Below are 21,873 nucleotides of genomic sequence, written 5' to 3' on the forward strand. Positions count from 1 at the left end.
GGCTGCGTTAGGTCCTGACAAACAGCAACTCTGAAGAAGCCATTTTAAAGCGTTTCATTTCCTTCACCTCCAAACCACAACATTCCCGCTTTGCTGCAAACAGGTCTAATTCCCGCATCGTTTTCTCCGGGAAATCACGAGAACACGGCGTTTGTCACAGTTTCCCCTTAACCTCAGAACCCATTTCGTAAACACCGTTTCGGTTATTTGCGTGGCCCCGTCTGTCTCGTGACTCTTACCATGTGTGGGAGCTGGATATTGGCTAAACTGTTTATTAGGGACTGGCTGAGGTTGGCCAGCTCGTGTAGTAGGGAATCATTCTGCTGTTCAATCACCTTGTTCTCCTCCTCTATAGACTTCAGATTAGTCTCCATTGTGGTGATCTGGGGGGAGCACACACACAAGGCCATTACCTGTTACACCAGGACAGATCGCGCTGAAGCCATGCAGAACGCAGGATATCATTTCAAGGATGTATTTGGAAAAACTATACATTATATCTTCAGTTTTATAGGACATATTCATATGTCTAACAAGCCCCTACTATGAGCTCCATAACGTTTGGCTCTGTACTCTGTACAATATATATATAGTTACTATCACCGCTACTAATAAAATGATAATATTATTTTATATAGCATTATAATTGTACATTATTGTTATAGTACCATATTACATTTTACATATCAGTCGAGAAATCTGTAAATTTACTGAAAGAAATATGATTATTAAACGACACAATATCCACTTAGACAATCAGATATTTACAGAAAAAAAAATCATGCTTAGTACATTGTACAACATATTAGCCCCCCCCCCCCCGCATACACTTCCTTTTGTATGCTCCAGCTATATTTGTGTTGCTATTCATGATAAACATACTATGACTTAAATCTATCTGCATCCAAATACTTCTCACATAAACATCTGCAGCAAATATCTCACCTGTGTTCTAAGTTTAATCATATCTGATTCAACTTGTGTATTGGATTCATTTAAATCCTTGATTTCTTCATCCAGCTGTTTAATTTCCTCATCATTTTCTATGCCTGCAAAATGAAGATGGGGTTAGAAAGCCATATCATAAAGCAAACCAATACATGGAAACATTACTCTCAGACTTAGCTTAAGCGTTTACTGTGTGATACTAGCATATATAATGTATCACTAATTAATCATTCATATGAAATTGCACATCAAGACCAGCATAACACATGCTGGAAACACAGTGATGGCTCACCAGTTTCAAAAAGTAATATTCATGTTGTAATATTCCAAAGTAAAATGAATGTATTCAAGCAGGCAACAGGGCTTACATAAGCATACATTGTGTGGCTGCGTAACGTAATGATAGTAATGTATGAGCTTGTATAAGGTTTAAGAAGTAAATGTAACATCTGTTAGTACACTTGGATTCATCTCCAAGGGCTTTTTGAATTGCAGAAAAGGAGGATGCACTTGCATTCACATCATATCACAATTTACTTTGTTATACTGCCATACAATCCAGATTTTTGGTGAAATTCGTCAATAGTATATCCCTCCCCTCGTCCACACAATGTTGTATTAACAGTTGCGAGAAACTGTCAATGCTTGCTAATTGAGGACCCGCTATGGAGGCATTATGATGTTGTTTATGGGTCATTTGGCCTTTCTAACATACGTATGTACATTTGTGTTACCGTTAAGATTTACGGTAAGTGTGATTGGTGGGGGGCTGGCAATATGAATTCATAAACATATATTTAGATTGCTCATTGGGAAAATTAGCTAAAACAAAGTAGTTTTAGAGCATATCCTGTCTTTTCATCTGTACTCCTTATTACTCTGAATGCGCCATTGATTGCCTGGCAGTCAACACGATCACCATTACACACGGATCACCACAGAGCTGGTCAGGGCACACGCCGATACATGATTGGTTTTATTGTCTATTCACTATCAGAAACAATAGAGCCAATTATCACACATGCAACTATGGCATATGAGTGATTGCAGCACAGCAGGTGACCATAAAGGAGGAATGTGATTTGTTCTCGCGCAGCAGCAAGTTACGTACGCAGAGCCGTGATTGGCCGCGGCGTATCCCTGCGCGGCAGAAAAATGATTAGCACTTGCGGAAGTATAATTGAGCCCATTGTGAGTTGTGCGAGCTGAGCGGGAGAAGTGATTACCTTTGCTTGCCCGCTGCTTTATTGTTAGCATTTCCACTCCAGACAGCCTGGCTTTCTTCATGGCTGAAGTAGCTCGGGGACAACCAGACAGGCTTGGGAAACAATTCAGAGTGGTGTTCGCTTATGCCTTCACCAAATGTACGCTTGCACACAGTCATACCTGTAGGCTTACTCATGCATATTCTCTCTCTCTATCTGTCTCTCTCTCTCTTTCTGTCTCTCTGTCTGTCTGTCTCTCTCTCTCTCTCTCTCTCTCTCACACACACATATGCACACAATCAATCAATCAAACTTTATTTATATTGCAACTTTCATGCAACTAAAAGCAGTTCAAAGTGCTTTCCATACAAATGCAAATGTGACCGAGAAGAAACAATGTTAAAACAAGAATAAAAAAGTAAAACAATAAAACAATAGAGACTAGTGCACACACAAATTTAAGATAAAATTTAAGATAAAAATGCTAAAATAAAAAAAAAATAAACACATGCACACATACATTCTCTCTTTCAAACACACACCTTTCAATCACACATAGATGCATGCTCTCATTTACAGATGAGAGCCTTACACACCCAACCTTACACACACATGTACGTGCACACATAGACACACACACACACACACACATTGTTCATTACATGATCTCTGTGCTCTGTAATTTCAGCTTTTTAAAACACACATTGCCTATGAATTCAATGTATCCAGAGCGGCATCCTGTTTGGGATTCAAACCCAACCCCTTCCACGCACGCCACCGCGAGAAGCAAAGCGGAGAGCGCTGACCTGCGGTGCGTCAGGAAGCTGCCGCTGACGTGCCCGGACCCGTCGCAGCCCGGCGTCGGGCAGGACATGCCGTCGGTCTTCCCCGACTTCCAGGAGAACTGGGAGCCGTTCATGTAGCCGTCCTTCTGCCGCTTGGCCGCCAGGGGGCAGCCCGACGCGCTGCGGTGGGACGCGTACTTCCCCGTCACGTGACCCTGCCCGTCGCAGCCGGGCACAGGACACCTGTGGGCAGGAGCGAAGTAGGATGGCCATGCAGGGTGGCAATGGTGTCTTGTGTGCATTAGCGTGCTTGTAAATACCACTGAAGGCCTTTAGCTAAAAATGTGTGTCTCGCCAAATGCGTTCCCTGGGGGACAAAAGTCCAATGTGCCCTTAAGAACATGACAGGCATTTAGGACACGCTAAGTGATTTACACAATTTTTACATAGCATTTACATTGCATCCATTTAAACAGCTGGATATATACCGAAGCAATGCAGGTTAAGTACCTTGCTCATGGGTACAACGGCAGTGTCCTACCAGGGAATCTACTACACTGCCGCCCCATCAGAAAAGTTCTTGCTGATGTCGTTATCAATACAGTGTTAATGAGGATGCTCCATCTAAAGCTTGTCACAGCAGTGAGGATGACCACTCAAAAGCATCGCTTTAAAACCACATTATCTGGAGGCAACATGATCGAAGCAGCTATCAAATATTGCCATTACTTCATAATGTTACTGCAACATCAAGAAATGCAAATGGCATCCCTCAAACGCAATAGCTTTAACTCCTCAATGACCAAAGACAATACACTTCTGTGTTTATTCCTCTATCTGCATTCAGATGTGCTGGAGAACTACCCACTGTGGGAAAGCCACATCGGAAATGTATGAGGAAAAATGAGCTTCCCAGGGCACGCACAAAAAAACCCACATGAGCAATTGGCTTTTGAGCCCTGACGTGATACCTGATTGGCTCCTGGTCCTCCTTATCTTCTTTGCTGTGAGCTATCTTGACACCGCTCTTCTTGGCTCGAGGACAGCCCGATAGACTTCAGAGAAAGACATCAATGAAGCTATTTAAGCCACTATCCTTGATGTTGAAGCACTGTAAATCTTTTAAGACAGTTTTTACCAGTCCTGGTACTAGACAGCCATTTGCATGCTTTTTTTTTTTTGGTGCGAGCTGTACAGATGGGTTTAACAGCTGTTGACAGTTAGCATTTGTGGGATTGCAATGAAACCAATATGTAGTTGGAAATGTGTTGTGTTATGCCAAGATAGCACTAACATTATCCCACAACTCAGATCAGTTTGTTCAAGCCTCTTAAATGAAATGGTAATAAAAATTAATTTAATATTCAATTAATGGTTTAACAGCCAAGAATAATCAACCAAAAACTAAGCATACACAGTAAAATGTTCAGTGTTAAATTGACTCTTCCAAGGTGCATACAGTATGGCCACAATTAACACTGGACATTTTACTGTATTGAGAAGTACCCCTTTTCATCTTCATAGGGCTGATAGAGTATCATAAAAAAGATTTTAAAAATCTGAATCTGTACTTTTCTATATACTGTAGTAGAGCAAACACTCAATCCGTATTAGAACTTCAAACAGCTAACCAACTGTAAATACGCTGGAGTTATATCTTAATACTCTGTCACCTACCTAATTAAGTCCAATTAGGATTAGACATAACTCCAGCGATGGGGTAAAAGAGATATTTCCAGCCATGCACCTTGCATCCTCTCTATACGCTGGCTTTCGTTCCGCTTGCTTTATATATCTGTTTTTTTTTGCCCCCCACTGCTGGAGTTACGTTGCCATTGGGTAAATTTACCTCCTATGTGAGGCATAGTTTCCTGTGATGTGTCCTGAACCGTCGCATCCGGGGGTGGGACACCTGGGACAAAAAGCAGGGCGTGAAACTACGTGAGGATGGGCGGGAGGGGCTCGCGGCGGGGCCAGACAACAAAAACACCCGTTTGGCACGCCCCCCACAGACAAATGTAATTGAGCAACGAAACAGCGAGCGCCTTACTTGAGGTCTTGGGAATTGGTGGGAATCACGCTCCGCATGTTTTTGTCAGCTAGAGGACAGCCGGACAGACTGCAAAACGCATCACAGAGGAATTTTAGCAGAGAGAAAAAAGGAGAACTAGGGCAGTATGAAATATGACACAGCACAACAAAAAAACGAAGACTGTAAAATGCGAGCGAGCTATGGCGAGCAGTGCCATGCACTGGGGGTGCTGGGGGCTAGTTCAATGCTAAGAGGTACTCCTATGGCAGAATTAAATGTAACTCCACGTTTCTGCCTCCTGCTGCACTCGGTTCAGTGGAATGTCTGGAGCTTGCTGTGCAGCGTGGGTTAGAATTCATATACGTTATATACACGATGTGTATGTTGACTCATTGTGCTCACTCCCCGTTGCCAGAACAGGGCTGCTGTTCTCAAGCGGTGATCGCTGAGCTGGACTCTCGCTGTTCCCTGACAGCGGTGACCAAGGTCATCCAAAAACTGTAAACCTAAAAAAAAAAAAATTCTGAGGAAATGAGGTCACACCTTCTGTGAGAGGCATAATCTCCGGTCACATGACCACTTCCATCACACCCTGGTTTTGGACATCTGTCACCAAAAAAAAAAAAAAAAAAAAAAAAGCCAAAAGAGAGTGAGTAAGTGACTGTGTGTTTGGAATTTTCAGCTACCACTCATTTTATGACCATTCTGATGAAGGACTGAAGGATTATACATTATTTTTATATTTGGCACATAGAATAATTCAAAATAAATTAATAAAATCACACCTATGAAATTGTCCATTACTTCTACATGTAATTATATGATGTTTACCCTGGCATATATGAGCTATTCCTCATATCCAGAACCATCCACAAAATAATTGCAATATGTGCAATACTAAATAACTTATATTTTAAATTGATGATAGGTAAGGTTATAGATTTTTTTTTGTCACTGCAGTTTGCTCTTAAGCTACATTTTATAATGGAAGAAAATGGCTATTGGAAGGCAGAATGCTAATATTTTGTTTTGACGAAGCATCGCTAACACTGCCTAGCACAGCCAGGGCGGGGGGGGGGGGCACAGGAAGCAGCGGGGAACGCGTCTAAGGAGGAGACGGCTGGGTTGTGTGCAGCAGCCAGCAGCCAGGAGGTGAAAAAGCCTCAGTTCTCGCGAAGCAGAGAGGATGGAGAGGAGCAAAAAAAAGGAGGGAAGGAGGGAAGGAGGGCTCCTCCCCTCGCCCTTACGTTATCAGCTCCTTCTTCGCCTCCTTGCACGGAGCGAACTTGGGCTTGGGGCTGGGGACGGTGACCTCCCCGGGGTACTGCCGATCCTCCAGGATGTCTTGGAAGGGATCCAAATCGTCAGGCTGCGGGAGAGACAGAAGGAGGCGGGGACTGAGAGAGGTAAAGATGCCCTCGACATTCAAGATGCTCAGTGATGTCATCGATCACCCTGCTGAACTCAGTCTAAACACAGTCTAAAACTCAGTCTAAACACTTTCCTTTACAGGTTACTTCACATTTTCATGTTTTCTTGGATAATTGACGCAAGCCACATTCTTTCTTTAAGACAATGGACAGAAGTTCCCTGCCCAAAAAAGTTCCTCCAACATCCACTAGATGGCTCTCTTGTGAAATCAAAGGATCTCCATGGAACTTACTTCAGCCGAGGAACATCCTCACTTTCTACGTGCACAGCGATGCCCACTAAGAGAGACGCGGTTTAAAAATATTCTGCAAGGTGCCTTGTGGCAAGATGTGGCAAATCGCCCACAGTCTGCCTCCGCATGACAAGCTAAATGACATTTCAAGAATGAAGCATTTCAAATGGACCTTGCTTCACTTCATGGTACATTTGAATACTTATTAAGACAGCTACTTTGAGTTGGCCGTAACCATTGCCACGGTAATATAATCTGGTTTGTTTGTACCTCACTTTTTAAACGATATGACCAGAGGGCCTGGCGTTTTGTTGCGAGTTGCTTGAAAAGTAAATGCAGGAGTACCTCACCCTTTAAACAATATGACCAGAGGACCTGGTGTTTTGTTGCAAGCTATTTGAAAAGTAAATGCAGGAGTACCTCACCCTTTAAACAATATGACCTGAGGACCTGGTGTTTTGTTAGGAATTACTTGAGAACTAACTGCAGAGGTACCTCGCCCTTTAAACAATATGACCACAGGGCCTGGTGTTTAGATGCTAGTTACTTGAAAAGTAAATGTAGAAGTACCCCGCCTTTTAAACAACACGACCAGAGGACCTGGTGTTTTGTTGGGAGTTACTTGAGAAGCGAATGCAGAGGTACCCGACCCTTTAAACAACATGACCAGGAGGACCTGGCGTTTTGTTGGGAGCTACTTGAGAAGCGAACGCGGAGAGTACCTCTTTGAGGTCGTCCTCGTCGACGCGCTTGATTTTGGTGTAGTCGACGGGCAGGTCCCAGCAGTCGGCCTCGCTCAGCTGGTAGCAGCGGCTGTTCATGAGGGCCTGTCGCTGGGGGGACATGGGCTCCAGGGGCGTGAGGACGGCGCAGCTGCCCTCGTGCCCGTCGCGGGGCCTGCTCATGCTGAGGTCCAGCGTCCCGTTCTCACTCACCTCCGCGTCAGGGCCCTGAGAGAGAGAGGGAGAGAGGGAGAGAGGGAGAGAGAGAGAGAGAGAGAGAGAGAGAGAGAGAGGGATGGGATAGAGAGAGAGAGAGAGATAGAGAGAGAATGGGGGGAGAAAGAGAGAGAGGGAGAGGGAGGGAGAAAGAGAGACAGAGAGAGAGAACGAAAGGGAAAGGGAAAGAGAGAGAGAGAGGGGGGAGAATGGAACGAGAGATAGGAGCGACAGAGGAAAGCAGCGAGAGAGATAGAGACAGAGAGTGAAAAAGAGAGAGCGAGAGAGAGGAGAGATGTAGAAGGAGAGAGAGAGAGAGAGAGAGAAGGGGAGAGATGTAGAAGGAGAGAGAGAAGGGGAGAGAGCGAGAGAGGGGAGAGATGTAGAAGGAGAGAGAGAGAAGGGGAGAGAAAGTGAGAGAGGGGAGAAAGATGGAAGGAAAGAGAGCAGGAGATAGAGAGGGTGGAGAGGGAAGGAGACAGAGAGAGAGAGAAAGAGAGACTGCACGTTAACTCCTGCACTTCTGCTTCATCTATTCACCACACAGCCCTGTCTGACTAACTCCCAGCTTCACGCAGCCCTTTCTGCCACTTTCTGTCTCTCCTGGCCCCCATTACTCACCACTGCTGTGAACGTGCGCGCGTGTGTATGAGTGTGCTCGTGCGTGTACAAGAAGGTTAAACCCCCTCGAAGCAGAAAGGGCAGAGGAAATGTCTATTATGACAGTACGGCAACCGGACCAGGCTGGGCCGGACACGTCCGAGCGGCATCGTTTCAGGGCCGCTTTCTGTCGCGGCGCGGGCTAACGCGTAGGCTAACGCGCAGGCTAACGTGCTGCCATGAGGCGTCGGAGCCGGCGAGGCGCGGCGGCTCCCTCCGCGGCGTCGCGGGAGCGGGCTACACTGCGGCGCGGCTCCGTCTGCACAAAGCCGCGGCGCTGTCCTCAAAACGAGGTCACTCTCTCCTCGCCGCAGTGGGGAGGGGAGAGCGGGGCGAGAGCCGAGCCTGGAATCATCATCGATCCACCCCCCCCCCCACCTTCCCTTCCCTCTCCCCCCTCCTCCTCCTTCTCCTCCTCCCCCAACCCCCCGCCCGACAACCTCCACCCTCAAGGGGCTCTGCCGTCTTTATTCCTGGGACTGCCTGCTGCTCGTCCTCCTCTCTCTCTCTCTCTCTCTCCCCCCCTTTCCCCAACCTCTTCTCTCCCCCCCCGCCCCCACCCCCCCGGGAGCCCTGTGCCCGCGTCTTCTCCCGCCCCCTTGGGGGAACGTCGGCCACTCTGCCTCCGCTTGCTTCGCGTCAACAGGGAGAGGGAGAGATAGAGAGAGAGAGAGAGAGAGAGAGAGAGAGAGAGAGAGAGAGAGGAGCGGATTCTGCTGCAGTACACATGATTTAATCATTCGGCAGCTCGCTGGCAGAGATTTACCTGGAAGCGCGGGCTAATGGCAGTTCTCAGAGAAGACGTATTATAGGGAGGTATCCGCTAAAAAAATGTTGTGCACCTAGCCGTTAAAACCCTTATTTGTTGTGACCTTATTAAGAATAGAATAGACAAATAGACTCATTTGAACGCTTACTATTCCCATGTATTGGCAATTCTCATTAGCGTTTAGGCTTACAATATAAAAATAACTATATATAATATATATAAACAGGATATAAATCTAACACCGAATGTATACATTCAACATGGCTCAAACTTAGTGTTTTCATACAATGCTATGTCATCTGTCAATGCTTCCTTCAATGGATGAAGCTTCTTTAATGAGCTATTTCTAAGAATATATCACCAGTTTGGTCAGTACAGGAGACATGCTGGGACCTACTCTCAGTAACCAGCCCAAAGAAACTGGCTAAGTAGTTGGCTTTGCATTATGTACAATAAGCCTCATTGGTAACAGCTGGGAACAACACCAGGATGGCTCTATAGAAACTTCATCCCAGGCAGCAATATAAAATGGAAACTTGCAAACATGTTAGGACACAAAATGAGAACAATGATCTGGATCCACTGGCGAGTTAGCTGTAGAGTCGTGATTTGGGATGGAAAAGCATACTCCTTGAGCCGGTGGTCTTCACTCCTGGTCCTGGAGAGCCATAGGACTTACGCGGCACTTGAGTAGCACGGCAATCGATCAGTTAAAGCAGTTGATTACACAGTTAACTCAGGTCACCTGGTTTCTTGAATCTGAATCGGTCACTCATTTAATTTAAAAAAAAATTTAAAACAGCAGACTCTGTGGCTCTCCAGGACCAGGACTGAGTTTCACTGCAGTAAAAAGAAAAATGCATCCATACAAAGCAGAGGTGTCCAATCCTATCCAAAAAGGGCAGGGTGCAGGTTTTTGTCTTAGACCAGCACTAAGGCATCTGATTCTACTTAGTCTTGATTGAAGACCATGACTAGTTGAATAACGGATATATTTTTTAATTAAATTTTTTGTTCAAGATGAATGTTATACAACTGCTCTCATTTTTAATGTGGGCATTTCCCACTGCTTCTAACAAAACCTATCCTGCCCCTGCACAACATTTAAAAATACTGCAGCGTGTCCACGGTTGTAAGTAATCGAAATGAATTTAACACTTGAGTGTTGCTTGTAAGCATTACTGTCAATCATTGACCGTGCTAAATTAGTGGCAATTACTTTATCAACTTAGATTATTGAGGTGGTGCAAATGGCATAATTGTTTGAAAAGGGGATTGAAAAGCGGCCATCGTGACCTCTAGCTGGTGGAGCACTGAAGTACCATGTGAGAAAACAAGGGGACACAAACTGTTGGCCCTATTTATAATACCTTACTGCATTGTTGTAAAAAGTTGCAACAATGTCTCCTACTAGCTGTGGTATCTCGTCTGTAAAGCCACAGGTGATTTTTGAAAAAGGGGCATTCAACATTGCCATAAAACTTTCTTAATTTATCAGTATATTACTTTTCAGACACAGCTAATAAAGATCACTGATAATCTTCAAGATCTAATTTGAAAACAGTTTTTATTTAGATGTATCAGATAATCAATTGATCAGCTGTTGGATAAAAGCCTGCAGTGGCAAAAAAAAATGAAGATGAATGCACTTCTGCCTTAATAAAATGAAGATGTTTAAGTTCGCAGATCTGATATTCAGACATAATTTCCTGAGGAAATGTACCCTCTGACACTTCTCACTCATTATAATCTCCTTTTTCGGCAGGACTGGCCTTTGGGAGCAGCAGCACCAGACTGTGGGGTCATTCCACCGAAAGAAATGAAGAATGCCGTGTTCACTCCCAACCTCCCCTTTTCTCGCTCAGGAATCTCCCCCCCCCTCCCCTCCACCTCCACCCCCCATGCAGATATTCCACCTGCCAGCCTCTGGAGTCCACGGTTCCGCCATTATAATTGAATAGATCCCAATCGGGCTGGTGTGGATATGGATTTGTGCACAGCACCGTGCTTGCTGCACACCCAATGCGTTTGGGGATTAAGGGATGGCTCCGCCCCACGGAGGAGAGAACGTGATAAATCGGCATATGTGCCACATGCGGCAAAGGCGGTCCACGTGCACCATATGTAGGGTGCCCAGATCTCCCATTTTTCCTGGGACAGCCTGTGTTCCAGGCTCTTTTCGCGTGCCCCGAAAATCTAGATTTTTCCCATATTTCAATTGTACCATATTTCAATGAGGTCTCTGACTGAAACCGCCATTATTGGATGTTCACATTGCGTTAAGCCACAGTCCTCTAGGACATCTGGTATGCCTTAGCCATATGAAAATCAATATCCCATGATGCATTGCTTTCTCTGCTTCTATTAAGGTGACTGTGTATGACTGACCACAATAATGCAAAAACCACCCGGTGCAGTCTGGGAAAATGAGGCAGTGGGTAAAATAAATGAACGCATCACTCTCCATCTTTTGTAAAATGTAACGAAATACTCACATAGTCACTGCAGTGTACATGGCTTAGCACTTCCAGGTCAGCTTCATGAGACTGACCCCTCATTGCACATATTGGGTCTCTAACCTTGCTGCAGCGAAGTTAAAAGTGAAACACCCATTGAGATGCTTGTGCATCTGCAGGCATAAAAGGCGGTGATTACGTGTTCCTTCTTAGGTCAGGAACATGCTGTGACAATCTAGAAAAAATTGTACCGTGTATCCAAGTGTATTTTTTCCCAGATGTATATCACGGGTTCATGAAAAATATGACAGTTAGGTTTCTGGGTAAGCTCACCCTTTAACATACAAGCCCTTTCCCTCAACAGGATTTCCATACGACCGTGCCTTCATTCGTCATTTAATTATGGCCTCTTTAAGCCTTTTGCTAACGGCATCCGCAGACAATGAAGCTGTACGGGGCTCTGACAAACTCTTCTTTTTCCTGGCCTCTTGCATTCTGGGTAGAACCATCTGTACTCACTGTCTGAGCGATAGGAACGGTGGCAGGGCACTCCAGAGGTCTTGCAGGCACAACCCGCTCCCCCACCTCCGATTATTTGACAGGAGGTGGCCTATTAACACCCTTCATCTGGCAACTGTTTCATTATATGCTAATTTCTGTTTATTTTTTTTTTTGCATGAAACTTTGCATAGAGCATTCAGGACATAAAGTTTGCTCATCATTATTCACAAGCTGTGCACACAGCATTATTTAAAAAAAAAAAAAAAAAATAGATTTCCTGTGCATGGCAAGCCTGCAGCTAAGATTGGTATTCAGCTCTTTCGCTGAAAACCCCGCGTTCTCCCGGACTCCTCTGTCATTGGACTTGACGGGACACGTATGCCTTGTCACGACCATACCCCCGGCAGAATCACCGAAATCCGCAGGCACAGACGGCGGGGCGGACCAGAACCCGGCAATCAAACCGTGCGTGGACGCAGGGACAGATAATGAGCCCGTCTCCTTCGAACAGCAGGACAGTCGCACAGCCACGCTCTCCCTTAGACCCCGCCCGCCCGCCCGCCACCTCATCAGCTTTACGGCCAATCGGAAACCGCTGCCCTTTCCGCCATCCCGCTACAGACAGATGCGGCCTGCGTCTCAAATGGGAAAATGCTGACTGTGCTGGGAGCATTCAAAGGCATTGAGGCACTTCTCATTCAAAAGTTAGCATGAAATGACGCCTGCTAAGGCGGCTTCATTTGGACGATTCTGAAGGCAGCATCCTGATGTATCCTTCTCCGGGTAGGATATCCCATAATTCTGTGCTGAAATTAACTGCCAAAATGGAAGACAGCCAGAGGGCCAACTTCATGTACAAATGTTAGTGATATTATTAAATGTTAGTGATAGCATTTTTCATGTAAAGTTTTGAAGCTAAATGACTCAGAGGTTGTTCCAACTCTGTTTTACTTTAAGAGATTAGATTGGTTGCTCTTTTTTTTCGTGGAATTTTTTTTCACAAATCATTTTTCAGTTTTATAGCATAGCTAACTTAGACAACTGAGAGCTGACCTAGATACGTTATTTTTTTTTACTAGACACATGAAAATCAAAATGAAAACATTTTCATTAACTGCGCTTGAACAGGTAGGCTGAGAACAGTGATTGAGAGGGCCGCACGAAAGAAGCGAAGAAATGGGCTGGCTGTGAAAGACTTTCAGGCTCATGACGTACTCACTGCTCGCCTTGGTAGTCTGTCTCGATTCAGGTTCGTGATCGGGCACCTCCGAAAACGTTTCGTTCGAAGCACGGTGACTAATCGGGCAGCGAAGGCAGCGAGGGAGCTGCCTTTGGTTCTCAGCGTTTGATGTTCTCTGAGGATTTTTTTTTCGTATTGGTCAGTTCGTTTTTCGTCAGTGCTATACGCCCCCACCCCCGACGACATAGCTCAGGAGGTAAGACCGATTGTCTGGCAGTCGGACGGTTGCCGGTTCAAACCCCGCTCTGGGCGTGTCGAAGTGTCCTTGAGCAAGACACCTAACCCCTAACTGCTCTGGCGAATGAGAGGCATCAATTGTAAAGCGCTTTGGATAAAAGCGCTATATAAATGCAGTCCGTTTACCATTTACCACCCCCGGGAAACCGACCGGAAAGAGGGAGGGAGGGGTTACCGGCGAGCAGAGGTCCGGCGGCTTCCCGCCCAGGCTCTGGGGCATCTCGCGGCAGCGCGTGGACAGGTTGAGGATGGCGGTGGCCGCCATGTGGGCCGCCTCCATGTCGTGGGTGTAGTCGAAGCTGCTCCGGCTGCAGGTGCTGCTGGCGCTGCTCAGGCTGCTGCTGCTCGGGGCGTAGCTGCTGGTGCTGCTGCTGGCCGGGCTGGACGTCTTGCAGTAGCGCTTAACTGTGACGACACAGACACACACACACACGCGCGCGCGTGTACACGCGCATGAACACAGTCACACACAAAAACACACATACGCACACACGTGTACACACACGCGCATGTACACACACACAGACAGAGACACGCATACGCACACACAACCACACCAAGAGATATCAATGCAGACTACTTTCACTAAAATGGTATCCAAGGACACAAAACTAAATGGATTGCTTTAGGAATAGGAAGGTAGATGTAAAGATAGATAGATAGATGGACAGTCTGGCATGAAAGAACTACAAGAGACATTAGGATGCAGACAGAGAGAGTAACAAAAAAGGTAGGCATACAGACAGAGATCTCAGCATTCTGCTGTATCTACAAATGATTAGTAAATAATTTAAGGACAAGTGCTTCCGTCAAAATAATAAACACATAATAATAATAATAATTTACAGGCATGCAAGACTGATACGTTTTTAGACTGAGAAAGAGGGACAGAAAGAGAGAGAAAGACAGACAGAGACTGAGCGACAGAGATATCCATGAGACTCTCATTAAGACAGGTGGACGGTTGGATGGCAAGCGCAGAGTACGCGTGAGTGTGATTTCGGGTGAGAGGGGGAGAGAGAGGAACCGTGTGACAAAGAATCTCAGCTTCAAAAGCAGGAGCTGGGAGATGGCACACCGTGAGCTCAGAATTCCCAGCCTGCATTAAAAACCCCACAAAAATTCCCACAGAAAATGGAGCTAGGGTACTGCACGATAGCGCAATTTTTAGCATAGCACGTAGCACGATGCAAATGGCTGGAGGCGGGAGTGGAGGGAGGGGAGTTCGCCCTGGGATTTTCACTAATCCAGTTTTGGCTGTGAGTACAGGAGAACCAGTTTGTTTCTTACCGTCATATCCTTTGGGAGAAGTGTCACGTCCCTGGACCCTGGGGGCGATGGCTCGCTTCCCATAGACCTGGTGGTGGCTGTCGTAGCTGCTGTTGTAGTCGAAGGTGGTCTTGGAGTACTTCTCCAGCTCCTTGGCCAGGTTGGACCGTGGGGTGCTGGTGGGAACGTTGTTTTTGTAACCATACTGTGGGATCTCCAGTTGTTTCACAAAGCACATGGGCCTGGAACACAACCACCACCGTCTTGAGAGTGGTCTGACTAACGCAATCCTAAACCCAACCACTAGGGGGTGCTCTTCAAAAGAGTGCATGTATATAACGCGTTCTATTGGTAAGTAAGAAAGGATTGCAAAATGTGTAATTTTACTCAGAATAATAGAATGATTTATTTAAATAGGATGCTTTATCATCAAGTGCTCGTAAGTCACAATACCGGAAATTTGAATGTTTACGTGGAATACAATAAAGATTTTTTTTCACAGAAAATAAGAAGGAAGAAAGCCCAATGAGCTAGCAGACAGAGAGGAAGCCCCGTACCTCAGCACACGGTCTGAAGCCTGGTTGGATTTGGGCCCATCGTTGGTCTGGTGCTTCTCCTGGATCTTGGCCATCTTCTCTGCGGCAGCGATGGGACACCCAGAGAGGCTGAAACAGAATTAGCACAGACCAGAGGGGAGGTTAGCGAAACAGTAATACGTATTACTCTGTTAAATCCTCCAGTACCTATGTCTGCCTCTTCCACCCACTATACAGCAAATTTTTCAGTATTTAATCATTTCATGGCTAGAGTATATCTGATCTCCTTCTACCCTCAGAAACTCTGTAAGACTTCAATTAACACTGAAAATTTCACCCATGCACTCATTGAGTCAGATGCACTTGATCAACATCTCACACCAAAACATGCTAAACTTGCACATTTGAAGGAGGAATGTTGCTTCCCTGTAATAAAATAATGTTCATGTAATAGTAGAACTAGAGTGAAAAGATAAAGAGATCCATGTATGAATGAGCATGCAAATACAGGCTTGTTCATTTACACTACACAGACAAACTAACCTCTAGGTGTACAGGGTGAATGTTGTGCTTGTGTCTGAATATGTGACATTTCGAGTCCAGAAACATTTTTAGTGTTTTAAAATAACACTGGTTCGAAACACTGAGAATCCATTTGTTTTGAATGGGAGTCATGCTGGTCGAATGACGTTTTTATTTATACGGTTTTTAATTAGAATGCAAGGCGCTTGCAGATACGAACGGGGGAGTTTCTGGCTGGCTGGCTTCAGGGAATAGTGTAAGAGAGACCGCATCACAGGCCTTTCTGCCAGAGCGAGTCTGTGCAGCTCTACAGAGAGGGACAACACCAAGCAACTCGCTCCTTATCTACCTCTCCCTCCCTCTCTCTCCTACTCTCGCTCTCGCTCTTACTCAAATGCATTAGACTCTAAGTCCCTGTTTCTGCATCTCCCTCTCTGTCACAGTTTACTCTCACTATCCCTTTCCATTCTCTCTCTCTCTCAATCTCTCGCTGTCTCTCCCTCTCTCTCTTTCGCTCTCAGTCTCCGTCTCACACAAATATACAGCTGGGCTTTCTGCAAGCTCTTCTCACACAAAGAGCATATGAAAAATGAATAGGCTCAGCCCAGAATGCACACACACTTGAAAGAGCCACAGAATCTCATACCGTACGACAAGCTGACACAGGGACTGCTGTCAGTAAGATGTGTTTCCATGACAACTGCCTCAGAAAAAAGTGAAACATATGTATTTTTGTTTGTTCTCCCTCCCCACTGCATTTTCCCTCTTCTTGTCACTCCTGACAACCGTACAGCATGCATAGATCCCACCGGGGGTGTTCTATATATCATGGCCTGCAGCGACAGTGGGTGGAGAGGTGTGTATGTGTTAGCATGTGTTTATGCGTGTCTGTGTCTGTGTATGTAAGTGTGTCTATTTGTCCGCTTGAGTACATTTATATGCATGTATGTGGCTATGTATGTGCATGTGTGTGAGTGTTTACATATGTGTGTATGTGTGCGAGTATGTGTATGTGTGTGTGACCATATTTGTGTGTTCTGCATGTGTGTGTGTGCGAGCTTGTGTGTGTGCCTGTGTGTGTGTCTGTCTGTCTGTTTGTGTGTGTGTGTGTGCGAGTGTGTGTGTGCATGTGTGACTGTGTGAGTGTGTTTGTGTGTGCATGTGTGTGTGCGAGCGTGTGTGCGTGCGTGTGTTTGCGTGTGTTTGTGTGCGTACATGTATGTATGCGAGCATGTGTGTGTGTGTGTGTCTGCATGTGTACGTGTGTGTGGTAGATTTCCGGGCGTCTCCCACCCTCGTGTGCGATGTGGAGGAAAGCGCTCCAGCAGTGCTCCCCAACACCTCCACCGCAGTGCCAGGGGAGAGCTGATAGCTGGCACTTAGCCTGGTGTCACACAGCATCTGCTGCACCGCGACACGCATGCACAGGCAGCCCCCCATGCTCTGCCCGTCTTCATCAAGGTACGCTCAGCTTTCCTAACCGCACAGGATGTGCTGTCGCTGCCCGGGGACTATGGATGACAATTAGCCTCTGAGCTAACGCCACTGAAATATACTAGATGAGCTAACACCCCTATGGAAAGTTTCACACTCTTTTTGTCGAACGAATAAGTAGATAAAAATCAAATCATGTTCAAACCACGGGGTCTTAAGTCCTCCTCTGTGACTGCATCCTATCCTTAAAGTGAACAGTTACACTCAAAAAACGAATTCTTTAGATGGCCATAATGTTATTATATGACAAATTTCCATCCAGTTTGAATTGGTAACTAAAAGTATGTGGTTTTAGTAAATATAATAATCCAACTTATACATAGCTATACATAGCCAACATATACATATAAAACATATACAGAGCATTAAAAGTGCTAGCATAAAACGAACAATTTTGTCTAATGTAATTTAAATGGGCTGACCTCACTTTTCTTTTCATGCACGTTTTATCCATTGACATTTTACAAATGTGACTTCTTTGAGTAGGATTTGCACAAACTACTCACATTCACCCAATAACAGTTTGACAGACAATTGCTGATTTCAATTAAATAAAACTAACATGAAAGGATGTTTGAGCTGCCTATAAAAACTGGATGGGAATTTGTCACGTAATTTAATTATGTTCCTCTAAATAATTCTTTTCTGAGTGCACTTTAAGATTTGTCTGGCGCTGCTTTCATAAAATAATAAAAAAAATTTTTTTGCCGAACACCAAAGGACAAAACCCACCAAAATATACATGATACAAAAAAAAAAACAAACAAAAAAACAAAATGGCCGAAAATAAACTGAAGTGGTGCCAGGAGGGGTGCTGGGGAGGGGCCCGCGGGACGAGGCAGCACTCACCTTCGATGGGAGTTCCTGTTGCTATTGACATGACCACGTCCCGTGCAGCCAGGCGTAGGACACTTAAGAACATTTTCATACATTGCAAGAACTTGACAGACAAGAAGAGGTGAGAGACAGGGAAGGTTAGGAGGCCCCAGAGCCGAGTAATCAGTACGATCTCCATCAGTCCTGTACGGCTGCCATTTTCAGAGTTACGCTCATGCAGAGGACAGCAGGCCATGCACGCCACGTTCGGGGGAAGGAGTGGGTGGGGGGAGGGGGGGGGGTGCTGGTAATGCAGGCGACGGTCAGCGTGAAGCCTTATCACAACCCAGCGGACATCGCGCGATCGTGCTGGGCTCGCGTTATTTCCAGGAAGAAGAGCGCGGAGGGGCACGCTTCTTCGAGTTGTGTCAGAGGTGGCGTCGCAAGCCCTAATTTTCTTCCATTAAACCGAAAAAGTCAGCCCGCATACATTTACCCAGGGTGCACTGCTCAGGGCTGGTGATGACACATTCTTGGTTTGGCCAAATTTGTCTCAGTGCAAGAATTTCACTTGCTTTTTTTGAAGAGTTTATTTTGCCCACCCCCCTCTCCCGAACATCTTCCAGCCTCACAGACTTGATCTTGCTGCATCTTCTTGTAAGCCAAGGTAATAAAATATATTGTAATAATGATATTCATTTTTTAGATTGGTTGGAATAAAAAAAAAATCATATTGGTTTTTAAAAAGCTAGCTGTGAAATTAAAGCCTAAATTAAAATTAAGGCTAGAGTAACACAAGTAACCATTACAATAATGTATTATAATTAAATAATTTAATATAATTGGTGCATTCTGGAAGGTTCTGGGTGGCCCACCCTATTAAGGCATCACTCTTCTAGTGTATGGATGGGCCTCATGGCCTGATATTGAATTAGGCCCATAGCAGAGTTGATTGTGAGCAGCAGTCCTGCAGGACAATGCCAGTTGCCTCTAGCATTACCCAGGGATGTGAGGATTCTATTCTCCCAGGGCAAGTGGATTGCAGTGTAATTAGAAGGCTGACATTGGCTGACATCACATGCTCCGGAGGAGAGTACATGCTTGTCTGTGCTCTCCCAAATGGAGAATGGAGGTTGCAGTATCATCATTATTGGGCATTCCAAAATGGGGGAGAAAATTGGGGAAAAAATGTTCAAAGTTATGAACTTTGTGTTCAAAGTTATGAACATTTCAGAGGAGAACGACTCCTGTTCCCAAAGAGTTTGATTTCTGAAGTCTTAATGAACATGTTTCCCCCAATATTTAGGAGGAAATTGTCTTTTGAGAAATTCTCTAGCTCCCACTTCTTGCCCCTTAAATTGAATCATTGCAGATCTTTATACTAACCCTGACAAAGCTTGCCACCTGAACAGGCAGAAATGTCTTACAATTCACAACTAGTAACGGTAACAATACTGCAACATCACTCACAGTTCCACGACTACAATTACAAGCCACAATTTCACATTACATTTTGATGAAATAGACATTATGACAAGCTAATCAAGCATGCAAATGCATTCTCGTAGATTTTTCTTAATTTTCTTGAAATACAGTATTTCATATTTTCTTTGCACCTATCATTAAATGTATGTTTGTCGTATTTATTGTTTGAAAAATGGTTCCTGCAAATAACTTGAATTGCTTTTGTTAGACAAATTAAACCTTATGAACTGGGAATGATGGGAAACTTGTGAAAATCTTAGACTTAAGGTCAACCTGAAGGAAACCATCTCCCCTAAATGGAGTCATTACCATGCCATACAAAACGACAGTAGTCAGACTAATTAGGCTGATTGGGATTTTTCTGGTAAAAAGTGTAGATACAAATGGTGTTTCCAGTAACCGGTGCTTAAAAGTATAATTCTAAAAAAAATTACCCAAAAATTCATTAAAAAAAAAAAACCTCACATTAGAATAATAAGTGGAAAATAATTTGCCCATAATTTTATGTGATGCGCTGTGAATTCCAAATCAATCCGTATAGTCCTCTCTACCAAGGCACATCTGTTCCAGAAAGATCACTTTTGGGTGCATTTAAAGTCATTTTTTCAGACAAAAAAGTGGCCCGGCGCGCATTAAGAAGCCTCAATAACTATGCAATTACACTGTAATTATGCCGTAATTACTCCGAGTGTTGTTAAAAATGCAGTGAGTGTGGTGTCGAGTGGGCTGTTGTGTTCTCGCCGCTCTATACTTGACCAAGGCGGGAACAGTGCGAAGGGTGCTAATGTACCAGGCAGAATGAGAGACAGAAGAACCTGACAGGGGGGAATGATGCGGTGGTGAAGACTCAGAGCCGGGAAAAGGACGAACTCCGAACGGACATGCAGGAAGACCTCACACGGGAGCACGGGCTCTCCACGGAGCAGGCCATGCAGGCGAACGTAAAAGAAGAGAGCATTCCGCGAAAAGGAGGGAGAGAAGTTGGAGAGCGAGGACACGCGGGGAGTACAGTACGCCGCACACTCAATACGAGAAGGAGAGTTTTGTCACCTAAAGCGATCACAATACTTCCGTTGTGCTTACTTTCAGGGGGCACCCGGTCTTTGTGGGGACAGCCGGACAAGCTCCGGTGGTGGGGGTACAGGCCGGTCACGTGACCCGATCCGTCACAGCCTGGTGTGGGGCACTTGCTCTCTTTCTTCTCGCTCCGCGAAGAATCTGCGAACGGCAGAGCAACGCGTTGGCAAGGCCTTTCAACGATGCGCACACACACAAACACGCACACACACACACACACACACACGCACACACTCATTTTCTGTGAGCCAAACCAGGAACACATTCAAGTGATTCAGGCAGTGTAGCAGATGGACATTGGCCTGACAGTTACTCCAGGTTGGTCATCATTGGTCACTGGACTCGCGTTACTTCACTTAGTCTCTTCTCGCAAGACTAACGGCACAACTTGAACTAATGCACAGGACTCGCTACTGGACTAAAGCCAAAACCAATGTTTGTATGTGGAACACATCTCCCAGTACAAGACCAATGTAGACCAATGGACCAATTGGAGCCTCTTACCCAGGTCATCATCATTTTAAATGAGAAATGGTTCTCAATTGACCTTACCCGATAAGATAAAGGTTAAATACATACATAAATGAAGGACTGGGAGCTTGAAATTGGGGGAGGCTAAAGCAGATAAATGTCTTGTTGCTGTGATTGTTGTGCAAGATTAAACATTCTCATTTAAATCGTTTAGGTGATCCTTATTTAAAGACCCAGTCCAGTGGAAGCTGTGTGCTGTATAAATCTCGGAAAAAGCCAGCGTGGGCACAAGGCCACACTTTCGTGCAAGTCTTCCATGTAAATGTTCATCGGTGGGCGATACTGTGGGAGTGTATTCAAAAGTGTGATGCTAAAACCCTGGAAGATAAAGGTCACATTATAAGATGGATGATGGTGCATTATTTGTGGTAAAGATTTAAAAAAATAACTAACTTATGGTGGTATTAGCTTTGCGACTGTGTTCAACTATGATGGTGAAAACTCCTAAATGGACTTTGTGGAATAAAAAAATTATTTGTGGTCATTTCAAAAAAAGGGGTAGGCATCTAAATCACCATAGCAACACAATCTTAGAGGAAAGTTATAGGAAATTCTAAATTCTGCCTGCAGTAACTGAAATCACGCTTGTTGGAGTCACAACCAAAAGTAATACATTTTCACAAACCACCAGAAGGCACAATGAACTGGAAGAGTGAGAATAAGAATTTATAGTATAGTTAAGAGGCTATATATCCAAGGTGAAGGGTTA

General features: G+C 45.0%; 1 protein-coding gene across 12 annotated transcripts in view; it reads right to left on the minus strand.

Moving 5' to 3' along the window:
- Positions 1-21,873, minus strand: part of myt1la (myelin transcription factor 1-like, a) — a 73,847-nt gene that overhangs the window by 6,837 nt on the left and 45,137 nt on the right. For 4 of the 12 annotated variants that reach the window (XM_064339770.1, XM_064339769.1, XM_064339776.1 and 1 more), the window contains 15 exons: positions 20,640-20,774; positions 18,105-18,195; positions 15,261-15,368; positions 14,725-14,945; positions 13,610-13,839; positions 7,356-7,583; positions 6,218-6,339; positions 5,514-5,576; positions 4,989-5,057; positions 4,788-4,850; positions 3,910-3,993; positions 2,960-3,181; positions 2,175-2,266; positions 946-1,049; positions 240-383 (listed from right to left, as the gene is read on the minus strand). In XM_064339770.1, coding sequence (XP_064195840.1) covers positions 240-383; positions 946-1,049; positions 2,175-2,266; positions 2,960-3,181; positions 3,910-3,993; positions 4,788-4,850; positions 4,989-5,057; positions 5,514-5,576; positions 6,218-6,339; positions 7,356-7,583; positions 13,610-13,839; positions 14,725-14,945; positions 15,261-15,368; positions 18,105-18,195; positions 20,640-20,774 — 1,976 coding nt within the window. The remainder of the gene's footprint in view (positions 1-239; positions 384-945; positions 1,050-2,174; positions 2,267-2,959; positions 3,182-3,909; positions 3,994-4,787; positions 4,851-4,988; positions 5,058-5,513; positions 5,577-6,217; positions 6,340-7,355; positions 7,584-13,609; positions 13,840-14,724; positions 14,946-15,260; positions 15,369-18,104; positions 18,196-20,639; positions 20,775-21,873) is intronic. The other 8 variants (XM_064339772.1, XM_064339780.1, XM_064339777.1 and 5 more) reach the window with 6 other exon arrangements.

This window comes from Anguilla rostrata, chromosome 6, assembly GCF_018555375.3.
Source record: "Anguilla rostrata isolate EN2019 chromosome 6, ASM1855537v3, whole genome shotgun sequence".
Classification (NCBI taxonomy): Eukaryota; Metazoa; Chordata; class Actinopteri; order Anguilliformes; family Anguillidae; genus Anguilla; species Anguilla rostrata.